This window comes from Neophocaena asiaeorientalis, unplaced genomic scaffold (assembly GCF_003031525.2).
Source record: "Neophocaena asiaeorientalis asiaeorientalis breed wild unplaced genomic scaffold, Neophocaena_asiaeorientalis_V1.1 scaffold612, whole genome shotgun sequence".
NCBI lineage: Eukaryota > Metazoa > Chordata > Mammalia > Artiodactyla > Phocoenidae > Neophocaena > Neophocaena asiaeorientalis.
Genome location: NW_020171815.1, coordinates 1,575,897 through 1,602,982, shown reverse-complemented (window position 1 = coordinate 1,602,982; position 27,086 = coordinate 1,575,897). Strand labels below are relative to the sequence as shown.

Below are 27,086 nucleotides of genomic sequence, written 5' to 3'. Positions count from 1 at the left end.
ATAAATTAATTAAAAAATAATAATAAAAAATAAAATAAAATATTTTATATTATTCCAGTTTTTAAAATAATAAGAAATGATGTATCTTTTTTTCATTTTTACTTTTCATTTCTAAGAAATGAAAGCTGATTTATAATTTCTTGCAAAGGTGATTAATACTGTAAATGAACAACTTGATGAATGTATTTTTTTTCCTTTGTGAACTATTTTCTTAGATAAACATCCAAGAATAGAATTATAGGGTGAAAACATGCAAACTCCATTTTTTTACTGCCATCCCATCCTTTTATTTTTTAAACTTACCTCTCCCATTCATCCCCAAACATATGGTTACATTTTTTTGTGCTCCCTTTATCATCTGTTTATTCCATCTCCTTTGGAAGAGAAAGAACTTTTTCTTAGCTCTTAAGTGGTTATAAGGAAAACAAATGCAGCAACATCATCAAATCCCTGATACTTCCTTCTCAGTCTATCAGCATATTGTTTTTTACTTGCCAATGCAAAGAGGAAAGTAGGCCTCTGAATGGTTTCTTCACATATTCCTTTGTGTTATCAGCCAACATCATGCTCATTTAAAAAGTCACAGACCAAAAAGCTCTTAGATTTTTGCATGACTTAAAATGATCTTTATATATCAATAACACACAAATAAACAGAGTAGAAGGAAGTTTTAAGTACAGAAAAAGTAACAAATAGCAAACTCCAAACCACAGGATCTCTGTTTAAAATTATGCCTAATACAGCCTCTGTTTTGCAGAAAAGAAAAACCAGCCAAGTGCCTTTCTAAAACATTAATGGCTATCAGTCATTACATCACACATATGTCACCTGACACAATTAAACTTTTAGATTAGTAAACACTTTTCCCTTGTTACAACAGAGGGTTAGTGTTCAAGCAGAGAAAAAAAAAATCTTAGTACACATAAAAGCATCAAAACACAGCCAAACCATAGGGTAAGTCTAAATTTTCCCTATTTCAATTCAACCAATGAGTCCTGCTTTGACAAACAAATACACGTGAAAATTTTATAACATCAGAGAACTTATTTTCCAAAGCTTTTCTGCCAAATGCAATAAGCACTAGCATTGGATGGCAAAGAAACTGAACTTCAGTATCAGTTAAATTAACAAACTCACCTCTTCCTCTGATACCCAAGTTTCAGATGTAATACACATTTGGGGAACTCTCCAGAAGATTTTGTTACCTTCTGATAGGTGTATATACAATGAATATTGGATGATCATGAATATATACACATCATAAATATGTACAAATATTTTGCACAAATCTGCTTTTTCTTCAACCTGACTGTAGTTTTGCTAAAGAAAACTATGATGTCTATTTCCCACCTGGAAATAATTTAAGTACAAATGCCACAAGACATACTAAAACATGGACTTTGGAATAGATGGCTTAATAACTGTGTAACACTGAGCAGGTTGTTTAATCCTGCTGTAAGTCTCAAGTTCTCCATCCATAAAATGGAAACAAGAATGCCACCCTCACAAGATGGCTGTATAAAATGATAAATAAATGAAATGTACCTCAGACTCAACATATGCTCAATAAACATGAATTTCCCTTCTCTTCCCATACTTTTTCTCTTAGGTCCTCCAAAAATATATTCAGTTGGTTGACAAAGCAGGATTCCAATTATCCAAATGAGGAAATTCAGGTTTCTAACTGCTGAAAAAAAGAAATTCTTGACACGGTTACTTTCTTTCAACATTATGCCTCTAGAACTAGAAGTAAAGGTGAAAGTTCTTTCAAACAGTAAGACTTTTTTCCCAAAATTCTAGAATAAATTATAGAAATTGTGGTGAGCAACTGGAAAATCCTCATTCATGGGAAACCACATCCTTCCCACGTAAGAATCACGGGGTGCTTTTCCCAGAGTGATAGTCCTAGTCCTCTCTTCTAGCCTCAGCTATAGGATGACCTCAGTAAAGGGTGCTTGGTAGATGCCCCCAGTGAAGTCTGATGTGATGGTACGTAGATACTATACAGGAAAGGCATGGTACTAAAAGTATAATGTGGTGCTGTGGTTTTGGGGTTCCTGTCCAATCAAAGATAAAGATATAAGAAATAACCTGCAGTTAAAAACAGGAGAAAAGTGGTTGGCTGAAGCCTTTGTGCACCAAAACTCATAACTATTCACGGTGCATCTTGAAGCCAGTGACCCACAGGATGGAAATCTAAAAAAAGGCTGCCACCCACAACATGCCTAGAGACAGCTAATTGCAAGATGATATTCTTAAATGAGATAACCCTTGTCACTTCATTGTCAGTTAACCAAGATGCCTTTCCTAGAAAGAAGTCTTTGAGCTTATTCAGAGGAGCTCATTGATGCCCACTGCATCCCTTTTTGTTCATCTTTGGGGAAACTTACAGGTGGTTTTGGGGTAGTGGTAATAAAACCAGTATGTCTTTGAATTCTACTCTGTATTTGAGCTCCCAATTGTCTTGTTCTACTCATTAAAAGTTAGTTAGTATCCCAACAGGGCAAGAACCACCTACATTATTTGAGGGGCCCAGGGCAAAATGAAAATATGGGGCCTCTTGTTCAAAAAGTATTAAGAATTTCACGACGGCTACCACAGAGCATTCAAACAAACACAGGGCTCTGTGACTGCAGAGATCACACACCCATAACGCCCATCCTCGACAGGACCATGATGGGGACCTACAAGGAGACTAGATAACAGATTCCATCCCCGAAACAACTGACCATAACTAAGCACATAGGTAAGTATTCAGGCAGTTTCACTAGCCTGAAAACAGCACAGATGCTCTGTTTGCTTCTTGACAAATCTAATTATAAGAGAAATTATCTTTAAAATCCATAGACCATAACTGATTATGAATTAATAAAATTTTAATAACAACAAAAATTTAGGTTTCAAAGTTAAAAGTATAGAAAACCTAAGTTCAAGGATTAGGAAAGGTTGAAAAAAATTATCTTTCAAAACATTTTGCTAATTTAGTATATGCTCATTTAGAATTAGGGTAAATTGTAAAACTGCCCACAGTTCTCGGCTCAAATAAAGAGGCAGAGTCTATTTCCCCAACCCTTTGATCTGGGTTGATCAAAACCAATGGGGAGTTAGAGACATGGCACAGGCAGAGCCTTGAAGAATACTTGTGCACCGGGACCTGTAGCCACCATGTAAACAAGCCCAGGCCAGCCTGCCACACAGGAGAGACATGTGGTACAACCACCCCATCTAACTGTGAGCCAAATGCCAATACGTAAGTAAGCACATCCTAGGCCATCCAGTCCCCAGCTGAGCAACCAGCTAACCAGAGACACAGGAGTGAATTCAAACAAGAACAGCCAACCATGGCCCAGGTCAACAGAACTGCCCAGCTGATTCAGAGACTCATGAACAATAATGAACTGTTGTTTTAAACCACTAAGGTTTGGGGTAGTTTGCTATACAGTAAAATTGTTAAATGATACAAGTAGTATTTCAGCTCAGTAAGAGAAAAATGGATTATGCAGTTAACAGGGGCTGAGACAACTAGCTCACCATTTTTGGCGAGGAGATTAGCTTCTCACTAAATTGCAGAATACATTCCAGATGGATTAAAAAAGTATATATAAAGAATAATAGCGGGCTTCCCTGGTGGCGCAGTGGTTGAGAGTCTGCCTGCCGATGCAGGGGACACGGGTTCGTGCCCCGGTCCGGGAAGATCCCACATGCCGCGGAGCGGATGGGCCCGTGAGCCATGGCTGCTGAGCCTGCGCGTCCGGAGCCTGTGCTCCACAACGGGAGAAGCCCGCACATCGCAAAAAAAAAAAAAAGAATAATAGCATAAAAATGTTAAAATAAATTATAAGTCGATAATACTCTTGGCATGGGAAGACTTTCCTAGACAGAGGAACCTAAAGGAAAAAGATGAATAGACTTTATTATGTAAATACTTTATAAATTTTACTTGTCTAAAAAACATCATAAATAAAAATAAAAGGCAAATGACAAATTGGTAAAACTTCTTTTACATATGAAGAGAGATTACATTCCTTACATACACAAGGTACTTTTTATGCATGACAAAAGTATGCTAAAAGATTGCCACTCTTAATATACACAAAATAAGAAAAAGCTGAACTACCTGATATACAATTGAACAAAAGGTTTTACATATGTAAATCACAAGAGAAGAAAGATAAATGGCCAATTAACATTTTTTAAATGTTCAGTCTCACTGGTAAGCAAAGAAAGAAAGATTGAAATAACAGTCAAATTATTTTTTCAGTTAAGAATTGTAAAGATCAAAACAATAGTACCTACAAAATAGACATTTTTATATACTGCTGGAGTAACTATAATTTAGTACATTTTTGCTAAGCAATAATGTATGTGTACGTGTGTGTGTGGTGTGTGTGTGTGAGTGAGAAATATTTTTTGATTGAGCAATTTTCCTTCTAAGAATACATCCAGATGAAACAATCAGGGATTTTGGGAAGATGGCCACTTGACCTCATGATCCTGAAGCGCCTTTCCTTTTGGTATCCTCTCTGGAACCAAACACCCAAGGCAGTTACACTAGAGGAGTTTGCGGATGCCCCTGAGGATACATGATCTTCATGTTTCTTAGCTGAGATCTAGATTTGTGATGCTGACAGATAGCGAAGTTTCAGAAAGATGATGTATTATAACCTCTTTTTTCTGATCAATGAATAGCACCATTTTTAATATGGCATAACTTATTAGTCAAATAAAGATGAAAAACTATCCTCAGAATTGTAGTTAACATTTGTTGAGAGATTATTGTGTTCCAAGCACTATTCTAAGCAATTAATGTCTTTACACATTTCAGTCCTCACAACAAGCCAATGAAGGAGGCACCATTCTACAGATGGGAAAACTGAGGTTTAAGAGGGTTTTGGCTTTCTTTTTGTTTAAGTAATTTGCCCAAGGTCACAGAGCCAGGACTGGAATACAAGTAAGCTGTCTCTAGACACAGAGTTCTTAATCATTATACTAGAATAAGTCAGATACGCCATTTCAAACCCTAGAACATTTATTAGCATGCATTTAAAGGAAACAATGTTGGATGTCTTACCGCAACCTTAGAAGCAGTGGCTTTCTCTAACAGGCTCTTGCTGGACCATATTCAAAGGCACCTACATCCCAAGTCACTCGAAGGTTGGAGACCCACTTCACTGGCCTCACCATGTAAACTAGTGGTACCCAGAGTTTCTGCTAAACACCAAGGGCACAGAAGCCATTCTGCCCTCCCACCCTGACCTTACCTACTCCTGTACCTAGTAAATTGACTTTTTGGCTCCTAAATAACAATAGCTATCATTACTGAGTGCAGAGCTAGTAAGCCAAACTTTGACCTCAGAACCTACGAACGTACCATCACTAACTCTATTACATGAGTAAATGTACCATACCAACTATTTCACATTACAGCCAACTCAGCAATGCTTAATCATTCGTATATGAAGGGACTTGGCCTTCACTTTCAGTTTGTCCTAAGGACTTTATTGGAATTCATAGCAGTTCTTGGATATCTAGCACCCATAAGACCCCCAAACTTCCTCAGTTCTACATTTCTACATCCTATCTTCACTGTTCAGAGAATACATTTTATGAAAGAAATTTTGTTTCCAAGAGAAAGAACCCAACAATTACGTAAATGGAAAATGAAGACAATCAAACTTTTCATGCTTCTGGACAGGTATTAATACTGAAAGATCTCAAATAATTCTCATTACACTTAGAATATGATGAAATTTTCATCATACTTACAATATGATGAAATTTAACCTCTGTATCTGCATTGAGATATTTCAACAGATGATTATTTCATACTTAACTCTGGCACACACATACTCACAAAAAAGGAATAGAAAAGATTTCTTTAGTCAAGAATTTTCAGCGATAAAACCTTCCTAGCTATGGCAGTTTACCTGAGTCCTCCAACAATATTATTTAGGAAGCGAGAAGAGTTTCATTTTTTTAGTGGCTTTTGAGGATTTTAGAATAAATCATCCTAATGATTCATGAGCCTGAACTGAAAGAATTCTCTGCTGCTCTGTTCTTTGTAGGATTGCCCTTATCCAAGACATCCAGTTTCAAGAAATTATCTTAGTGGCAAGAAAGCATTCATTCCTAGAACAAATGTTTATTAAGCACCTATAACATGACAAGAAATGTATTGTGCTAAGAATATAGTAGTGAATAAGACAAAAGAAAAAAAACGTCCCTGCCTTCAGAGAGTTTACACACTAGTTTTAGGAGGATACGGACTTCTGCTTCTATTTTCACATAAAGCAATTATCACCACTTCATTAAATGATGACAATACAGCATCTTCCAGATGCCTGGTGATAAATGGACAGGAAGTAAATTTATCAATGTACAGCTCAGAATGCTTATCCAACTAAAACTAAAGTGGCACGAAGATCCACTGAAAAGAGAAAATTAAAAGCCCCTTGCACATGAGAAAACAAGGACTCCACACAGGTAGCAGAACTAATTTTAAACTGACACATTAGGAAAACACTTTACAAATCTAGTGACACTCATGCAATGGTGTTATGCCATGGAGAGTAAGGACAGGCTCTAGCACAAATCATTACTTCATGGGCTTGGCTAATCTGCCAAGTAAGTCATCCAAGTAATCTGCCCCCTAGCCAGGCAAAGTATAAAGATAAGTTTACACTAAACCAAAGGTATGTGATAGTGAGGTATGTCATACACCTGTCTAGTCACAATAGAGTTGTCTAAAAGGGATTTTTCTCAGTGTTAGACTCAGCATTAAAACTATTTTTAAGATTTATCTTTCAATAAACTGTGTTTTTCCATACTACAGAATGTCTAGATTACAGAATATTATGCAGCCATTACAAATAGAGAAGTAGATCTACATAGTGTGAAAAGAGCTCCAGTACATACTGTTGGAAGAAAAACACAAAAGAGAGGCAGACTGATACATATAGTATGATACTATTTATGAATTTTTTAGCCTCACAAAACAACATTTTGTTTTTGAATGCAAAGAAAAGAGGTCTAGAAAGACACAAAAACATACAAAAGTGATCATATTTCTGAGAAGATGATAAAGAACTAAGTTCGAGAATTTAGCATTTTGTATAATCTTAATATATATAATAAAACTAAGTAGTAAATTGCATTAAAACTAAGTCAAATTTCTTATAGTATTCATATGTTTCTTTCAAAAGCTTGTTCATTCTCTTTTTTGATCTAAAAAGAATGGAGACTTAACACATAGATTCAAGCAAAACGCTATGGTTTTGATCATCTTATCCATACTAAAAATCATGGAAAAACCCAACCTGGAGTTAAGCAGAAAAAAATAAACCCCAGAACTGAGAATGTATAAAAGACAATGGAAGTCTTGCTATATAGAAAATATGGAAAGCATTAAATCAAGCACCCTCATCAAACCCCTTTAAAGACCCCTCTGCCATTGTGCCCACAAAAAGATACAGCACCATTAAAGATAAGATTCAGTGTTTCTTCAGCCCCAAGTGCAGGTGTGGCAGGAAACCGAAGAATGAGATACGTCATCAAAGAGATATGAAGAAGAAGGAGGAGGAAAAAAAGAAAGAAAATGAAAAACAAACCAAAACAAAAAGTGTACCAAAGAGAGAAAAAAGAAGTCTGGAACAGAAAGAGCGTTAGTGTCTACTAACCTAAGAGTCACATAATTGCTCCAGCACAAAAGAAACTGGCATTCTATATTTGTAGAACAATTTACCAAGCATTTCTACATCCATTATGGAATAGAATCTTTGTAACAACACAGTGAGTAGTTATTCCATTTTATAGAAAGAAACTGAAGTTCTGGGAAGGTAAGGGAATTGCCAAAAGCCGCATAGCTAATAAGTGACAGAACTGGGGTCTTTGGACTTCAAGCCCAGTGTTCTTTCCAATACCCTACTATTGTTATAGACTGTCCCTCAAATTGCTACTAATTTTCAAATAATAATGAAAATTTCAAGAAGCAAATGTATTATCGATACATTTATTGATGTTTACATGGTAAGCTATTTTTCTTTCCTCTAGAAAAGCCAACTATAAAAAAAAAATACCTGATTCGTTCTTTCAAAAACAACAGAATGTGGTAGAGAGCAGTGGACGGGAGGGGAGTTCTGTTAATAAAAGGCAACATGAGGGAGTCTTGTGTGATGGAGCTGTATGGTGCCTTGAATGTGGTGGTGGATACACAAACCTGCATGTGTGATAAAACTGTATAGAACTTAATACACCCACAAATGAGTATAAGTAAAATTGTGGAAATCTGAAGAAAATCTATAGATTTTATCAATGTCAATACCCTGGTTGTGATATTATGCTATAGTTTTACAAAATGCTACTACTGGAAGAAAGTGGGTAAAGGATACATGAGATTTAGTTGTATTTTTTGTTATAACTGCATGGGAATACACAACTATCTCAACAAAAAAATTCAATCAAAAAATCAACAGAATATTCATATCACCAACACCGATTCTGAAACAGATCAGTGATATTGTATAGAAATATGAGAAGACATAATGCAGTTATTCAAAGCTGACTTCTCTATAGTGGAATTGGCAGAGGCATGACCCATGAAATTTGAATTTTAAAAATTATTGTTTCAAGCCTGAGATGATAATTTTGAATAGTTTTTGAAGACATAATACCTTAAGAGTGAGACCCAGACCACCCTAGTCATGCAAATGATAAACCACTGGTAGAAGGATGAATCAGGAAGATGAAGAAAATAGACTTTTTGATTTAGAACAAAGGGCTATTTAAGAATTCCATCTCATGACCAACAGACACATGAAAAGATGCTCAACATCGCTAATTATTAGAGAAATGCAAATCAAAACTGCAATGAGGCACCACCTCACAACGGTCAGAATGGCCATCATTAAAAAGTCTACAAATAACAGATGCTGGAGAGGGTATGGAGAAAAGGGAACCCTCCTACACTGTTGGTGGGAATATAAGTTGGTGTGGCCACTATGGAAAGCAGTATGGAGGTTCCTTAAAAACTAAAAATAGAGGTGCCATATGATCCAGCAAGCCCACTCCTAGGTATATATCCAGACAAAACTATAATTCAAAAAGGTACATGTACCCCTACTATTCATAGCACTATTCACAACAGCCACGACATGGAAACAACCTAAATGTCCAATGACAGATGAAGAGATAAAGAAGACGTGGTACATATATACAATGGAATACTACTCAGCCATTAAAAAGAATGAAATAATGTGATTACAGCAACATGGATGGACCTAGAGATTCTCATACTAAGTGTAGTAAGTCAGAAAGAGAAAGACAAATATCATATGATATCACTTATATGTGGAATATAAAATATGACATAAACGAACTTACCTATGAAAGAGACTCACAGACATAGAGAACAGACTTGTGGTTGCCAAGGGGGTGGTGCAGGATGGATTGGGAGTTGGGGATTAGCAGATGCAAACTATTACATACAGAATGGATGAACAACAAGGTCTTACTCTATAGCACAGGGAACTATATTCAATATCCTGTGATAAACCATAATGGAAAAGAATACGAAAAAGAATGTATATATGTATAACTGAATCACTTTGCTGTACAGCAGAAATTTACACATTGTAAATCAACTACACTTTAATAAAATAAATTTTAAAAAAAGAATTCCATCTCAAAGCATCAACTGACATAAAACTAGAAATGTAATCTAATTGCTCTATAAGACAATTTGAGAATTATGATGATAATTATGGGATGTACTAAGAATTGTCCAATAATAACACTAATCATAATAGTACTATTTATCGAGCATATCCTATGTGCCTGGCATTAAGCTGGGTGCTTCACATAAAAGATGGAAAATCCTCACAACAACCCTGGGAAGTAAAATATGGATGGATCTAATCCAATTTACGCAAGGTCACATAATTAGAAAGTGGCAGAGCTTGACTTTAAATTTTGACTCTAAAGCTTGTGTGCTATTTCCTGCTCCATAATACATAGGAAAGAAATATCTTATCTTGATAGTCTGGTACATGACTCTAGGGGGAGGGAAAAAATTACATCCAGTAGTATAAAACTGTCACTGTTATTATACTAACCTGCTTGTAAGTTCCATCTAGCAAGGTGTCCAGGTGTTGGAGAGGAGCAGGTGTTTTATCTTTGAACCTTGTTAATAGCCGGCGTTGAATGGCCCGAAATTGTACAGCTCTTTCAGATAAGAGTTCTTCTAATTTTTCACCATTTATCCGCAACTACAATGAAGAATTTCTTTAATTCAGGTTAAATGTGCACAACAAAACGTGTCTAAAGTAAGGATACTGGCAATGCCAATAAAAGTTTGAAAAGAGTAAAGAAGAAATTTAAGTGTGCTACAGAGTTTAGAGAATTAAAACTGTGATATTTGATACATGAATACATAGATGATACAGTGAAATAGGTCAAATAGAAATTTAGTAAAAATGGCCCAGTTGTCATTGGGGTAAAGATAGATCATTCAATAAATGTTTGTGATAACTGATTAAATACATAAGGGAAAAAAGGAACAAGGATTTTTCCCCCAGTCTTTACAACAAAATCAACTGCAGAGGAATCAAAAGTTTAAACACAACAAAGCATTAGAAAATTATATTTTTAAAAATAATCTTAGCATGAGACAGATCTTTATAAGTCAAAAGTCAAAAGCCACACATACACACACACACCCCTGATAAATTACTAACTAAAAAACATTTTTTAATTCTACGTGGTTAAGAAAAAAGGTAGAGAAAAACATTATAAGTAAAGTGATAAGACCAACAGCAAACTGTAAAAAATAATAGCAATAACCACAGAGACAAAAAACCATGCCTATAATATTTAGAAAGCATCTACAAACTGATGAAAAAGGACCACAACTCAAACAAATGAGTAAGAAGAAGAGCAACAATCCAATAGAAAAGTGGGCAAAATTCACAGAAAAGTTAATACAAATAGCTCCCAAACATACAGCGTTTGACCTGGCAATCTCAATTCCAGGAATTTATCCTAGGGGTGAGCTTGCAAAAAGTAATGTCCACACAAGGATATTCATTATAGGATTTTTTCTGTTGCTATTATAGTAAGATAACGTTAATCATCAAAATACTCATCAATAGAGGAACAGGTTGACTAAATAAAGAGAACTTGGCAGGACCACCAGGTACTGATAAGCAATGCTAGCCAAAGATGCATTGAAGGAAACAAAGCAAAACTGAAATACAGAATATCATTCATGTCTTTTTTTAATCTATATAGTAACATAGTTGTGACTGCATAGAATAGTTCTAGAAAGGTAACAAGAAAGTGTACACCAAAAATTGCCTCCAAAGAGGAGACTGAATAGTGGGAGGATGAGAATCAGAAACGACTCTTTTCAGTATAACTCCTCTCATAACTTTTGAATTTAATACAATTAAAATAAAGAAAGCTAGTCAAAGTCATAGGGAATACTCCATGAATGCAGACCATGTGAACTGCTAATTCAACTTAACGAAACAGTCATAACTAGTTCTGAAGTAAATATCATATTCAAAATGTTCAGAAATCAAACATATTATAGTTTACATTTCTGATATCAAACCAAACTTCCTTACCTTTTCAGTGCATGTATGGAGAACAGACACATGATTGGAAAAAAAACTTGGAATTTTATTAACTTCTTTTAACCCCAGTTTCAGAAGCATTAAGTAGCTAACTAAATCAAAGTATATTCTCTTGAAGGAAAAAAAAAACTTTCATTACCAAAAGTTAAGTGACATAACAACTAAATTTTTAAAAAAGAATATTAGAGTTATCAATAATTCACCCTTTTAATTATATGATTTCCTGCTATAATACTTTATTTCCTCAATTCATGAAACAAAAAATTTTTTAAATATTCTCAAAACGGAGACATCAGCCAGGTTATCATTCCTTTGAACGTGTAACAAAACAGCAGTGATTGAAATGTTTTCACATGTCAGAATTTCAACATTTAACAAATATTTATTGATCTTAGTGCCATACAGTGTTCTAGACTCTAGGAATTACAACAATGAATAAAACAGACAAAAATTCCTGTTTTCAGGGAGCTTACACTAAGGGACACATAGATTCCAAAAGCCACCTTGATTCAAAGTTTAAAGTCATATTAAAAAAAAAAAAAAAAAAGTAGGGCTTCCCTGGTGGCGCAGTGGTTGTGGCCCCCGTCCCCAAAAAAAAAAAAAAAAAAAAAAAAAAAAAAAGTAGAGCGGGGCCAGAGAGCAAAGGAAGTATAAGCATGCCCTTTTTAACTGTGTAACAAAAGTGCCTATAGTTCACCACATTCCCTAAGTCCCTCCCCAGAAAGGAAATGTCTCTGATGTAGAAACTCCAGGGATTTACTAGCCAGCAAATAAGGCGGGGAGGAGGGAGGCGGACTGTATGTCAAACATAGTCAATTAGAATCTAATATTTTTTTATGTTAAATATTACAAATAGGTAATTAGTATAGTCTTTCTGTGGACTCTCTTCCATAAGTCACTGGACCCCAGTTTTGCACAGTGAAGCAGGAATTTCTTAAGATATATCCTAGAGAATTATAAAGGTTCTCAATACTTAGAGTCCCTAAACATATTTCCCAAACTATTGATTTTGGTGCCATAATTTGGTCAAAGTATACTGTCCTATACAATATTATCAGCTTAGATGAGGGAAGACCCAAATAAATTCAATTTATTTGATAATGCCGTGTTATCTGCAATTGGATGGTACGCACTGAAATTTTCCCTTTATGTTCACACTGTATTCGAAGAAGTCTTTATTTGTAGGTTAAAGTCAATGCTCTTAGAATGTTCAAGGGACTAAACATTAAGTAGAATGTTCATGTGACTGACAATTTACATGACGTATTCTCTCTCTCACTCCTGGTACCTCTCTCATCCTCTCTCACTAACACACACACACGCACACGCACGTGCACACACACACACACAACACACACCATAGTTTACAAACTGAAATGCAAAAACCTATTGATTCCTTAAAAAGTAGCCACTCTAGGGAACCAATGTTTCCTTAAACAAAGTGCAAAATTTTTTTGAAATTCCTCTTTGTAATTCCCTACAGGGTCTACTTATAGGCAAATAAGAAGAGCCTGGTGAATTTTTTTTTTAACACGTGGGACTTAAAACAATGACTTTCATTGTCCAATTTTTTTCACAAAACATGACTCCTGACTATTTCCAAATATCATATCAATCTTCAAAGGATGAAGATTTGACACCCTCAAGATACTCAAGAGAATCTAATACAGGCTCTGAAGGTACTTCCAAAGAAGAAATGCAAACATATCCAGGCAACAAAGTCACTGTCAGATCTCATTAATTTAGACATTTAATCATTCAGCATTTACTAAGCACCCATTGTGCCAGATACTGGAGAATATTTTATGTGATTAACCCTCATTCAGATGCAGAAGTTCTGGTGTGATTGTTAAAAATGAAAAGGAAAAATCACTTTGCTTTATAATCACACCTCATTTATGGCCTGCTAGAATTAGCCAATTGGCTGCCAATAAGCTCAAATAGTTTTAACGCTGGGTTATTGGGGTTAAAGGTTAAATCCCCATGTGGGAGAATTAAACCAGCTCTGTTCTGAAGCCAGACCACAGCTCCAGGCAGCCACTCTGTAAAAGTCTGCAATTGATCACAAACTGGGCAAGAGGGCAGGAACAGATTCACAACCCCACCATCCACATAAGAATAACAACTTGATGTACACTGCCTAATAGCATGCATACTAGAATCCTTACCTCTGTAGCATCTTTCTTTCATATATTGAAAAATTACAGATGATACGGGTTATGATCATACACACCTCAAAATGATGATCGATCAACTCGAAATATTCTTGAAGGGGCATAGATCCAGAAAAAGAACATGCGAAATCTTTGATTCCCTGTTTTTCAAAATATTCCTGAAGGCGGATAATAAGCTCATTTGTTATGAGCCAAAGATCCTCAAATTGTTCACTCTGGATGCGATATCGTTCTAAAGAGAAAAAATAATTAAGGAAAAGGCTTATTAACACATAACTAGTAGCTGAAACTATATGAATTATCACTAACTCTGACACGAATACCAAAAGGACAAAGATTTCTTTTTTGGAATATAGATATAATTTCTACTGACTTAATAAAAATAATTCTACTGCCTTATCGTGATTTTCTGTATCAACAACTTAACATTTTCAAAGCTCATTCCAAAGGTATGTGGTCACAACAGCAAGCTGCATAGTCATTTTAACTATGTATCTTATAATAGGTTTCAGTATGGTAAAAACACAAAATTTGGATCCTTCTAAAAAGAGCTTTACTCAAAAGGTAAAAAACAAACAAACATAACAAAAAAAGGTAAGAAAACAGCCATTGCAAAAGTACAATCTGGTATCATTAGTTTGTTTCAAAAAATTGATGTGAAATAAAATTTATTCTATAGAAAGCCCACATCCTGGACACAGTAGGCAGCTTAAATCCCTGTAATCATAATCAAAGTTTTCTATTTTTCTAATAGTTCTTTCATTTGAAGAGAGATTTTGCAATAAGACCCTTCCCCAATTATAAATCTTGGTTCCCTCCATTCCCTCCATTCCCTGACACATCAGCTCCAAGACAGCCAAAGTCTTGTCTATTCTCCTACCCTGATGATTATGATGACAACAATGATGACAATGATGATGACATCAGTGACAATAACCACATCTATGATAAGAGCAACTATGATAAGAGCACCAGCTATGCATACATCAAGCACTGTAACTACAAAAACCCATTTTTTATAAGAAGGAAAACCAGGCACAGAGAATTTCAGAGACTTGCCAAAGGTCACAAAGCAATTTAAATGTCAGACCTATAATTCATGATATATATCCTTCTTCCCCAATTGTCTAAACTCTACCTATTCCTCAGGATCTGGCTTCAGTCTCACCTACCCCAAGAAACCTTTATTTCTCTACCATCTATAGAAGCCTTATATGTGCCAATCACTATCTAAAGCACTGCACATTCACTCTCTTGTTTAAACCTCAACAACCCAATAGGCTATTGGCTATATAACAATAGCCCCATTTTACAGAAGAATAAATATAGCAACAGAAGAGTTTAAATAATCTGCAAGGTCATCTAGCCAATTAATAACAGAGCAGGGATTGGAACTTTAGCAATTAATCCAAAGATTATCTATCAATTTTAACCACCGCATAACATTACATTTCTCTGAATTTATATAGAGAATTCTACAGTTTACTGTGCACTTAATGCAGACAACCATGTTCTCTTTTTTTTTTTTTTTTTTTTGCGGTATGTGGGCCTCTCCCGTTGCGGAGCACAGGCTCCGGACCCGCAGGCTCAGCGGCCATAGCTCACGGGCACAGCCGCTCCGCGGCATATGGGATCTTCCCGGACTGGGGCACGAACCCACGTCCCCTGCATCAGCAGGCGGACTCTCAACCACTGTGCCACCAGGGAAGCCCCAACCATGTACTCTTATTTAACTTTCCAGATGATTATATTCAGTCTCTGCAAAGAGACTGTACACTTTCTGAGATCAAAGTTACATACTTTATTTAGTTCACCATTTATTGAGCAATTATTATGTGCAATTTCATAAAGAAAGAAATGTTGGGAGTACAAAAATTACCTTAGTATTTTTGCTTAAGGAACTTAAGGTAATACGATACGTGCATGTGAAATATTTATTTATATTCCCAAAGGTACGTTGACAAATTCTATAAATATATTACCTCTTTAAATTGGTTTTTAACTTCAATTTGTTACCCTCAGCCAGAATTCAAGAATACATCTGCTCTCATTCCCCTAGTCATACTCTTTTCAATTATATAAGGAATAAAATACACTGAGTATGCCTGCCATGGTGCATGGCAAACACCCTGGTATTCTCTGCTGTCATATCATTCCCCTTGGAGCTTCCCCAGTCTTCCCCTCACTCCAGTCTTTTTTTTTTTTTTAAACATCTTTTTTGGAGTATAATTGCTTCACAAATGTGTGTTAGTTTCTGCTTTATAACAAAGTGAATCAGCTATACATATATATAAATCCCCATATCTCCTCCCTCTACCGTCTCCTTCCCACCCTCCATATCCCACCCCTCTAGGTGGTCACAAAGCACCTACCTGATCTCCCTGTGCTATGCGGCTGCTTCTGACTAGCTATTTTACATTTGGCAGTACATATAGGTCCATGGCACTCTCTCACTTCTTCCCAGCTTCCCTTTCCCCTCCCTGTGTCTTCAAGTCCATTCTCTACATCTGTGTCTTTATTCCTGCCCTGCGCCTACTTTCTTCAGAACCGTTTTTTTTTTTTTTTTACATTCCATATATATGTGTTAGTATACAGTATTTGTTTTTCTCTTTCTGACTTACTTCAGTCTGTATGACAGACTCTAGGTCCACCCACCTCACTACAAATAACTCAATTTCGTTTCTTTTTATGGCTGAGTAATATTCCATCATGTATATGTGCCACATCTTCTAAGTATCAATGGACACTTCAGTTGCTTCCATGTCCTGGCTATTGTAAATAGAGCTGAAATGAACATTGTGGTACATGACTCTTTTTGAATTATGGTTTTCTCAGGGTATATGCCGAGTAGTGGGGTTGCTGGGTTGTATGGTAGCTCTGTTTTTAGTTTTTTAAGGAAACTCCATACTGTTCTCCATAGTGGCTGTATCAATTTACATTCCCACCAACACTGCAAGAGGGCTCCCTTTTCTCCACACCCTCTCCAGCATTTATTGTTTCTAGATTTATTGATGATGGCCATTCTGACCAGTATGAGGTGATACCTCATTGTAGTTTTGATCTGCATTTCTCTAATGATTACTGATGTTTAGCATCCTTTCATGTGTTTGTTGGCAATCTGTACACCTTCTTTGGAGAAATGTCTATTTAGGTCTTCTGCCCACTTTTGGATTGGGTTGTCTGCTTTATTGATATTGAGCTGCTTGCAAATTTTGGAGATTAATCCTTTGTCAATTGCTTCATTTGCAAATATTTTCTCCCATCCTGAGGGTTGTCTTTTAGTCTTGTTTATGGTTTCCTTTGCTGTGCAAAAGCTTTTAAGTTTCATTAGGTCCCATTTGTATACTTTTGTTTTTATTTCCATGTCTCTAGGAGGTGGGTCAAAAAGGATCTTGCTGTGTTTTATGTCATAGAGTGTTCTGCCTATGATTTCTACTAAGAGTTTAATAGTGTCTGACCTTACATTTACATCTTTACTCCATTTTGAGTTTCTTTTTGTGTATGGTGTTAAGGAGTGTTCCAACTTCATTCTTTTTTTTTTCTTTTTTTCTTTTTTTTTGCGTTACACAGGCCTCTCACTGTTGTGGCCTCTCCCGTTATGGAGCGCAGGCTCCGGACACACAGGCTCAGCGGCCATGGCTCACGGGCACAGCCGCTCCGCGGCATGTGGGATCTTCCCGGACCGGGGCACGAACCTGTGTCCCCTGCATCAGCAGGCGGACTCTCAACCACTGCGCCACCAGGGAAGCCCCAACTTCATTCGTTTACATGTTGCTGTCCAGTTTTCCCAGCACCACTTATTGAAAAGGCTGTCTTTTCTCCATTGTATATTCTTGCCTCCTTTATCAAAAATAAGGTGACCATATGTGTGTGGGTTTATCTCTGGGCTTTCTATCCTGTTCCATTGATCTATATTTCTGTTTCTGTGCTAGTACCATATTGTCTTGATTACTGTGGCTTGGTGTATAGTCTGAAGTTAGGGAGCCTGATTCCTCCAGCTCTGTTTGTCTTTCTCAAGATTGCTTTGGCTATTTGGGGTCTTTTGTGTTTCCATACAAATTGTGACATTTTTTGTTCTAGTTCTGTGAAAAATGCCATTGGTAGTTTGATAGGGATTGCACTGAATCTGTAGATTGCTTTGGGTAGTATAGTCATTTTCACAATGTTGATTCTTCCAATCCAAGAACATGGTATATCTCTCCATCTGTTTCTATCATCTTTAATTTCATTCATCAATGTGTTATACTTTTCTGCATACAGGACTTTTGTCTCCTGAGGTAGGTTTATTCCTAGGTGTTTTTTTGTTTTCTTTTTTTTTTGCAGTATGCGGGCCTGTCACTGTTGTGGCCTCTCCCATTGCAGAGCACAGGCTCTGGACGCGCAGGCTCAGCAGCCATGGCTCACGGGCCCAGCTGCTCTGCGGCATGTGGGATCTTCCCAGACCAGGGCACAAACCCGCATCGCCTGCATTGGCAGGCGGACTCTCAACCACTGCGCCACCAGGGAAGCCCTATTCCTAGGTATTTTATTCTTTTTCTTCCAATGGTAAATAGGAGTGTTTCCTTAATTTGTCTTTCAGATTTTCATCATTAGCGTATAGGAATGCAAGAGGTTTCTGAGCATTAATTTTGTATCCTGCTACTTTACCAAATTCATTGATTAGTAGTAGTAGTAGCTCTAGTAGCTTTCTGGTAGCATCCTTAGGATTCTGTATGTATGGTATCATGTCATCTGCAAACAGACAGCTTTACGTCATCTTTCCCGATTTGGATTCCTTTTATTTCATTTTCTTCTCAGATTGCTGTGGCTAAAACTTTCAAAACTACGTTGAATAACAGTGGTAAGAGTAGGCAACCTTGTCTTGTTCCAGATCTTAGACGAAATGGTTACACAGTTCTTCACCACTGAAAACGATCTTGGCTGTGGGTTTGTCATATATGGCCTTTATTATGTTGAGGTAAGTTCCCTCCAAGCCTACTTTCTGGAGGGTTTTTATCATAAATGGGTGTTGAATTTTGTTGAAAGCTTTTTCTGCATCTATTGAGATGATCATATGGTATTTTTCATTCAATTTGTAAATATCGTGTATCACACTGATTGATTCGCATATATTGAAGAATCCTTGCATTCCTGGAATAAACCCCACTTCATCATGGTGTATGATCCTTTTAATGTGCTGTTGGATTCTGTTGGCTAGTATTTTATTGAGGATTTTCGCATCTATGTTCATCAGTGATATTGGCCTGTAGTTTACTTTCTTTGTGACATCTTTGTCTGGTTTTGGTATCAGGGTGATGGTGGTGGCCTTGTAGAATGAGTTTGGGAGTGTTCCTCCCTCTGGTATATTTTGGAATAGTTTGAGAAGGATATAGGTGTTAGCTCTTCTCTAAATGTTTGACAGAATTCGCCTGTGAAGCCATCTGGTCCTGGGCTTTTGTTGGAATATTTTTAATCACAGTCTCAATTTCAGTGCTTGTGATTGGTCTGTTTATATTTTCTATTTCTTCCTGGTTCAGTCTCAGAAGGTTGTGATTTTCTAAGAATTCGTCCATTTATTCCAGGTTTTCCATTTTATTTGCATTTAGTTGCTTTTAATAATCTGTCATGATCCTTTGTATTTCTGCAGGGTCAGTTGATACTTCTCCTTTTTCATTTCTAATTCTATTGATTTGAGTCTTCACCCTTATTTTCTTGATGAGTCTGGCTAATGGCTTATCATTTTGTTTATCTTCTCAAAGAACTAACTTTTAGTTTTATTCATCTTTGCTATCATTTCCTTCATTCCTCTTTCATTTATTTCTGATCTGATTTTTATGATTTCTTTCCTTCTGCTAACTTTGGGGTATTTTTGCTCTTCTTTCTCTAATTGCTTTAGGTGTAAGGTTAGGTTGATTATTTGAGATGTTTCTTGTTTCTTGAGGTAGGATTGTTTTGCTATAAACTTCCCTCTTAGAACTGCTGTTGCTGCAACCCATAGGTTTTGGGTTGTCGTGTTTTCACTGTCATTTGTTTCTAGGTATTTTCTGATTTCCTCTTTGATTTCTTCAGTGATCTCTGGTTATTTAGTAGCATATTGTTTAGCCTCCATTTGCTTGTATTTTTTACAGACTTTTTCCTGTGATTGGTATCTAGTCTCATAGTATTGTGGTTGGAAAAGATACTTGATACGATTTCAATTTTCTTGTTATCAATTAAGTCCATCTTGTTTAATGTATCATTTAAAGCTTGTGTTTCCTTATTTATTTTCTGTCTGGATGATCTGTCTTTGGGGGTAAGTGGGGTGTTAAAGGCCCCCACTATTATTGTGTTACTGTCGATTTTCCCTTTAAAGGCTACTAGCATTTGCCTTTTGTATTGAGGTGCTCCTATGTTGGGTGTATAAATATTTATAATTGTTATGTTTTCTCCTTGGATTGATCCCTTGATCATTATATAGTGTCCTTTCTTATCTCTTATAATAGTCTTTATTTTAAAGCCTATTTTATCTGATATGAGTATTGTTACTCCAGCTTTCTTGTGTTTTCCATCTGCATAGAATATCTTTTTCCATCCCCTCACTTTCAGTCTGTATGTGTCCCTAGGTCTGAAGTGGGTATCTTATAGACAGCATATATATGGGTCTTGTTTTTGTATCCATTCAGCCAGTCTGTGTCTTGGTTGGAGCATTTAATCCATTTACATTCAAGGTAATTATTGCTATGTCTGCTCCAATTACCATTTTCTTAATCGTTTTGGGTTTGTTTTTGTGGGTCTTTTTCTTCTCTGTGTTTCCCACCTAGAGAAGGTCCTTTAGCATTTGTTGTAAAGCTGGTTTGGTGGTGCTGAATTCTCTTAGCTTTTGCTTGTCTATAAAGCTTTTGATTTCTCCATCGAATCTGAGTGAGATCTTTGCTGGGTAGAGTAATCTTGGTTGTAGGTTTTCCCCTTTCATCACTTTAAATACATCATGCCACTCCCTTCTGGGCTGCAGAGTTTCTACTGAAAAATCAGCTGATAACCTTAAGGGGATTCCCTTGTTTGTTATTTGTTGCTTTTCCCTTGCTGCTTTTAATATTCTTCTTTGAATTTAATTTTTGTTAGTTTGATTAATACGTGTCTGGGTGTGTTTCTCCTAGGGTTTATCCTGTATGGGACTCTCTGCACTTCCTGGACTTGGGTGGCTATTTCCTTTCCCATGTTAGGAAAGTTTTCAATTATAACCTCTTCAAATATTTTCTAAGACTCTTTCTCTTCTTCTTCTGCAACCCCTATAATTTGAATGTTGGTGTGTTTAATGTTGTCCCAGAGGTCTCTGAGACTGTCCTCAATTTTTTTCATTCTTTTTTTCTTTATTCTGCTCCTCAGCAGTTATTTCCACCATCCTATCTTCCAGCTCACTTATTTGTTCTTCTGCCTCAGTAATTCTGCTATTGATTCCTTCTACTGTATTTTTCATTTCAGATATTGTGTTGTTCATCATTGTTTGTTTGTTCTTTAGTTCTTCTAGGTCTTTGTTAAACATTTCTTGTATTTTCTCAATCTGTGCCTCCATCCTATTTCCTAGATTTTGGATCATCTTTACTATCATTACTCTGAATTCTTTTTCAGGTAGTTTGCCTATTTCCTCTTCATTTATTTGGTCTTGTAGGTTTTTACCTTGCTCCTTTGTCTGTAACATATTTGTTTGTCATGTCTTTTTTTTTGATGGGTGGGGCTGTGTTCATGTCTTACTGGTCGTTTGGCCTAAGGCAAACAGAACTGGAGTTTGCAGGCAGTTGGGTAGAGCCGGGTCTTGGTGCCGAGATGAGGACCTCTGGGAGACCTCACTCCAATTAATATTCCCTGGTATCTGAGGTTCTCTGTTAGTCCAGCAGTTTGGACAGAGCTCTCTCACCACAGGAGCTCAGGCCTGCCCCCTCAGCCTGGGAATCAAGATCCTGCAAGCCACATGGTGCAGCAAAAAAAAAAAAAAGGAGCAGTACAATAACAAAGAATAAAAAATAAAGTAAAATTAGAAAAATAAAAAATTTTTAGAAAATATAAAGATATAAATGCAACAACAACAACAAGGTAAAACAGAACCATAGGGACTTCGCTGGTGGCCCAGTGGTTAAGACTCCACGCTCCCAATGCAGGGGGCCAGGGTTCGATTCCTCGTTGGAGAACTACATCCCACATGCATGCTACAAATAAACATGTTGCAATGAAGATCCAGTGTGCCACAACTAAGGCCCAGTGCAGCCAAAATAAATAAACATGAAAAAAAAAATTCCCCTCACTATAGTGGGACACTCCCGAGCGTGGGAACCCCTCCCCTCCCCCAGCCACGCCCCCCTCCCAGGGCCACCAATCCCATCTGGCCTCCACTTTTCCTCTCCCCTCTCCCTCTCCCTCCCTCCCATGCCCTCAGGACTCACACAGCTGGAGGGGGCCTCAGAGGGCAGAGGATCAGGCCTGGGACCTCAGCAGACTCCCCAGAGCCCAAGTGGGCAGGGGAAACGTTGGCTGTGTTCACTCCAGTCCCCCAAGGGTCTCTTCCCCATCCCCGCTGCTCACCTCACCATGAGTGGACCCACTCCAGGCATGCGAGCACCTCCCCTCCCTCAGCCACCCCTCAGGGGCACTGGTTCCAAACTGCCTCCACCTCTCCCTACGCTCCCTCCCCACCCCCACATCCTACCCAGTTGCTCAGGAGTTCCTCCCATCTCCTTAGGTGTCTGTGGTCCCCTACCAGTGCCTGGTAGGTGCCCTACTTGTGAGGAGACACAAACTCCGTGTCCTCCTACTCCATGATCTTGACTCCATCCCATTGTATTTTCTTCATATCTATCTCCCTTCATCTCCAAGGACATTCCCTAGGTAGAATTCTGGACATCACTGAGGCCAAAATAACCATCAGGAAATTGTAATGGCTACACTTCATGTTTCAGTTTACACAGTTCATTTGATTCTTTATGTAATAGTTCCTGTCCAATTCCATTATTTAGGCTGTCTGCCCACACTGTAGCTGTGTCAAGGCATTCATTACCATGTATTAAGATGAATGTGAATAAATCAGTTATATACATGGATATTTGGTGAAATTTAGAGAATGATAAAGTAACTATGGGCAACAGCAATGTTCTAAGAGTTACTTTATCTAAAAATGAATAAATATAATGCATTAGGACATAAATACCCTCATTTGCACAAATAAATTTTTGCCTTTTTTATATCGTCTCAATTGCAGATTCATCATACAGCATCATCAACTGAAATCAAACAGATGTGTATAATTTCCCAAAGAAATGTTGGCAACAATTTTTTAGTATGACTAAAGAGAGCACTTTAACAAAGAGAAATGTACAAAAATGATTCCATCATCCAACTGAAGATTAAAATTAATCAAAGCAAAATGGTGCCAATGTAAAGAAGACTACAATCATGACCAATCACAAAGACCACGAAAAGTACAGAATTCTCTCATTCTTCTCAGAAATGTCTTTAATTTGTGTATCTTATTCTTTAATTTTTAGTTGTTTCCAAATCTATTTCACTAGCCACCAACCTACACATTCCAGAAGCTGTTATGATTTTAACCACAGAAACTTCATTATAGTTTCTAAAATAAGGATGTATATATGTTCCCCTGTTAACATCTTCATTTTTCAAAAAGAACATATCCTTATTTTACTATATTTTCTAATTATAAAAGAAATAACCAACTAAAACTGCAAATCCATAAAGTATTGATAGAAGATGAAACCCACTGTACAAATGGCAGAGATTTTAAAAATTGGAGTGTACTCAGACTTATATATATATATATATATATATATATATATACATATACACACATTCATTTCCCCTAATACCCTTAGTGTACCTAAAATTTGTTAAACACTTCCTTTCTTAATATTTTAATTTATTTCCAAGAAGGTATATAAAACTCAGTGAGTTTAGTAGCTTCATTATCTACATACATCAGAAGTCAGTTTTACATTGAGTAGTTTCAACCATTATTCTCATATGAAGCAAACAAATCAATAAAGCATATTTAAGTATGAAATTCAAACTTGACTATACAATTACTACTTTTCATTCTACTGAGATTAATCTCAGCAAAAGTTATTCACTTTCACTTTCATCTTTGCAAGTGTCCAAAAGGAGGATATAAGAATATACACATACCCCAAAAAAATTAACTCCAGTTTCTAGTAACTCCTAAAACCTAGTTCACCATATACCTATCTCAAAAACATTTTTCAGTTCTTTAAATTCCTCTATCAAACTCTCCTCATCCCCAAAACCAAAGTTAAGTATCACTAATAAAACAGGATTCTATCTTCATAACTAATATAATGGCTCTTAGTTTTCAATATCTAACATCACCCTTGCAGAAATCTTTGATGTGGCAATGATCTGTGATGCACTGTTCTTAATAGAAGTTTTCAAAAGCAATAATACCATGGCTTTACTTACGAGAGGTTTTGGAAGCAAGAAGAGTAACTCGGGAACCTCCTAAGAAGCGAAAACCCATTACATTCACCTGATCATCTTCTGACTGATTGGCAAAGCCTACAAAAAAAATTAAAAATCACCTTACATAATCAGAAGGCAAAACACTTAATGTTTAAAATAGGAAGCTTAGTCGACAATGAGTATTTTTTATGTCACTAGTCATGTTTAAGGTCCGTGTGTAGACTACAATATATTAACTAATCTCCACAGTTGCTTCCAAATGCTAAAATTACTGCCTCAGAAGAACATGCTGAAATCACTTAATTTTCTTTCTTCTACTAGTTCATTCTAGGTCTGAGGCAGGAAATGTACAAGATGAACTTAGAATGCCTGTCACACCAGAAAGCAAGGAAACTATCAGTGACCAGCAGACTTGTATGAAAAGGACGTAAGAGCCAACTTAAAGAGACTACCACTGGCCAGAGATGAAAATACTTGAGTATCAAAATAATAATAACTTCGATGAAGTAAAATACATCAAATATATTTAAAGGCATGGGTTCATACTGACACTAAAAATAAAACAAAAAACCCAAATGCTCACTATTGAAGGATCCTAAAGAATCAACTCATTATTTTAAAAATCAATAATAAAGACAAAGAACCAAGCGTTTATCCTGATGATCCTACCAAATTGTACCACATAAACAGTGGTAAATAAGGGAAACATTCTCTGTGTGGAAATATTCCAGCTAAAAATTGTAGAAAGCTTGAAAGAATAGAATACCACCATTTTTCAACTTCCAATGAATTAATGGATCTTAGCATTGACTATCAATAGCTGTTACAATCACAAAAAAGGAGACAAACAGATATAATGTACCCACTGCTTAAAGTATATACCACTATTCTTGCAGTAGTATGGCCAAAATAATCAATCCTAACTCTATTAGCACTAGATGCAACTATCAATTTATAGGGAACAAGACAGAGAAAATATTAAACAAAATCACAGGGATGTAATCAGCAAAATTCAGAGTATGGGAAACTCACAGGAAAAATAATTTGTACTCTTTAACAAATAAACTGCAAATTAAAAAGAGCCATGGGGGGCTTCCCTGGTGGCGCAGTGGTTGAGAGTCCGCCTGCCGATGCAGGGGACGCGGGTTCGTGCCCCGGTCCGGGAGGATCCCACATGCCGCGGAGCGGCTGGGCCCGTGAGCCGTGGCCACTGGGCCTGCGCGTCTGGAGGCTGTGCTCCGCAGCAGGAGAGGCCACAATAGTGAGAGGCCTACATACCGCAAAAAAAAAAAAAAAAGAGCCATGGGGGCCTCCCTGGTGGCACAGTGGTTGAGAGTCCGCCTGCCGATGCAGGGGACGCGGGTTCGTGCCCCGGTCCGGGAGGATCCCACATGCCGCGGAGCGGCTGGGCCCGTGAGCCGTGGCCACTGGGCCTGCGCGTCTGGAGGCTGTGCTCCGCAGCAGGAGAGGCCACAATAGTGAGAGGCCTACATACCGCAAAAAAAAAAAAAAAAAAGAGACAGCCTATAGAAGAGGAGATATAAAAAAAAATTCATATCAAAAAATTACAAGTGAAACATACTTGACTGCTGACTCAAAAAAAAAAAATAAAATAAAAATTATAACACTGGAGACTTTCACTCTGTGCCCAGATGGAAAAACTGGGGCCAAATTTACCCTCCCATCTCAAAAAACTAAAAAAATGGAATAAAATATATGAACCATTTTTTAAGACATTGGAAATTAGCAAATGAACAATAGGGATCTTTGACAAAAAAGAAACAAAGTGAGCCCTATGTTTGCACCAGCTAACCACCTAGAGAAATTTCGAAGCCACAAAACGGGAGGGGAGCCCAGGAGCAACCCAGCATTCTCCCCGAGTTCAAGAGATAGAGTTGGGAATCTGGGAAGGCCAAAGTGGCAAACGTTCTCAAGGCAGAGAGCATATAGAGCAACAGAGAAAGAACTCCAGAGATCTGCAGAGTCCCATTTGAGTACTCAGTAGAATACTAATGGATGCATGCCTATGAGGAAACTACCTGAGGTTGGGGAGGAAAAAAAAAAAAAACAGTCAAAAAGATTACAGGAAATAATCCACAAGCCCAGACAGGGCCAGAGATAATCCTCGTTCTCACTGGCCATAATAGAGACCATCAAAATTCACTAGGTATCAGGTAGAACACATGGAAGAGTTTGGTTTCAGCAGCAGGTAAAGTTCACACTAGAATAAATGTTGCTCCCATCCCACCTAACAAAGCTTCAAAACAACACTAAAAAGGATCAAACTTTTTCAAGTAACTAAAATGTGTCCCAGAAAAAAAAAACCCTCAAGAATATTTAGAGGAAAATTAAAATACTCAACACACAATTCGATAAAATTCAGGAATTCTACCCTTCAGTCAAAAATTACAGGACACAGAAAGAGAAAAGAAATTACAACCATTAACAAGGAGAAAAATCAATCAAAACTAACTCAGAAATGACACAGACAATAGAATTAGTAGACAAAGGCATTAAAACAATTATTATATTATTATAAATATTCAAAGGAGCTATATTAAATAAAGACATGGAAAAACTTTTTTAAAAAGAGAAAGACCCAAATCAAACCTTGAGAGATGACAATTACAATGTCTGAGATAAAAAAAATACACTGGGTGGGATTATGAACACATTACACACTGAAAAAAGAAATAACTTGAATGTATAGCAGTAGAAACTACCCCCAAAAAAAGCACAAAGAGAAAAAAGATTGAAAAAACAAAAACAGCATCATTGAGCTCTGGGACAACCCCAAGTGAGAAATATACATATAATTTGAGTCCTTAAAATAAAGATGAAT

General features: G+C 36.9%; 1 protein-coding gene across 1 annotated transcript in view; it reads right to left on the bottom strand.

Moving 5' to 3' along the window:
- Positions 1-10,109: 10,109 nt before the first annotated feature.
- LOC112394249 (protein PTHB1) overlaps positions 10,110-27,086 on the bottom strand; it is a gene marked incomplete at its 3' end in the record, with an annotated part of 222,556 nt that continues 205,579 nt past the window's right edge. Inside the window, exons 16-18 of the mRNA XM_024736986.1 lie at positions 24,245-24,340; positions 13,864-14,036; positions 10,110-10,262 (exon numbers count right to left, since the gene is read on the bottom strand). Coding sequence (XP_024592754.1) covers positions 10,110-10,262; positions 13,864-14,036; positions 24,245-24,340 — 422 coding nt within the window. The remainder of the gene's footprint in view (positions 10,263-13,863; positions 14,037-24,244; positions 24,341-27,086) is intronic.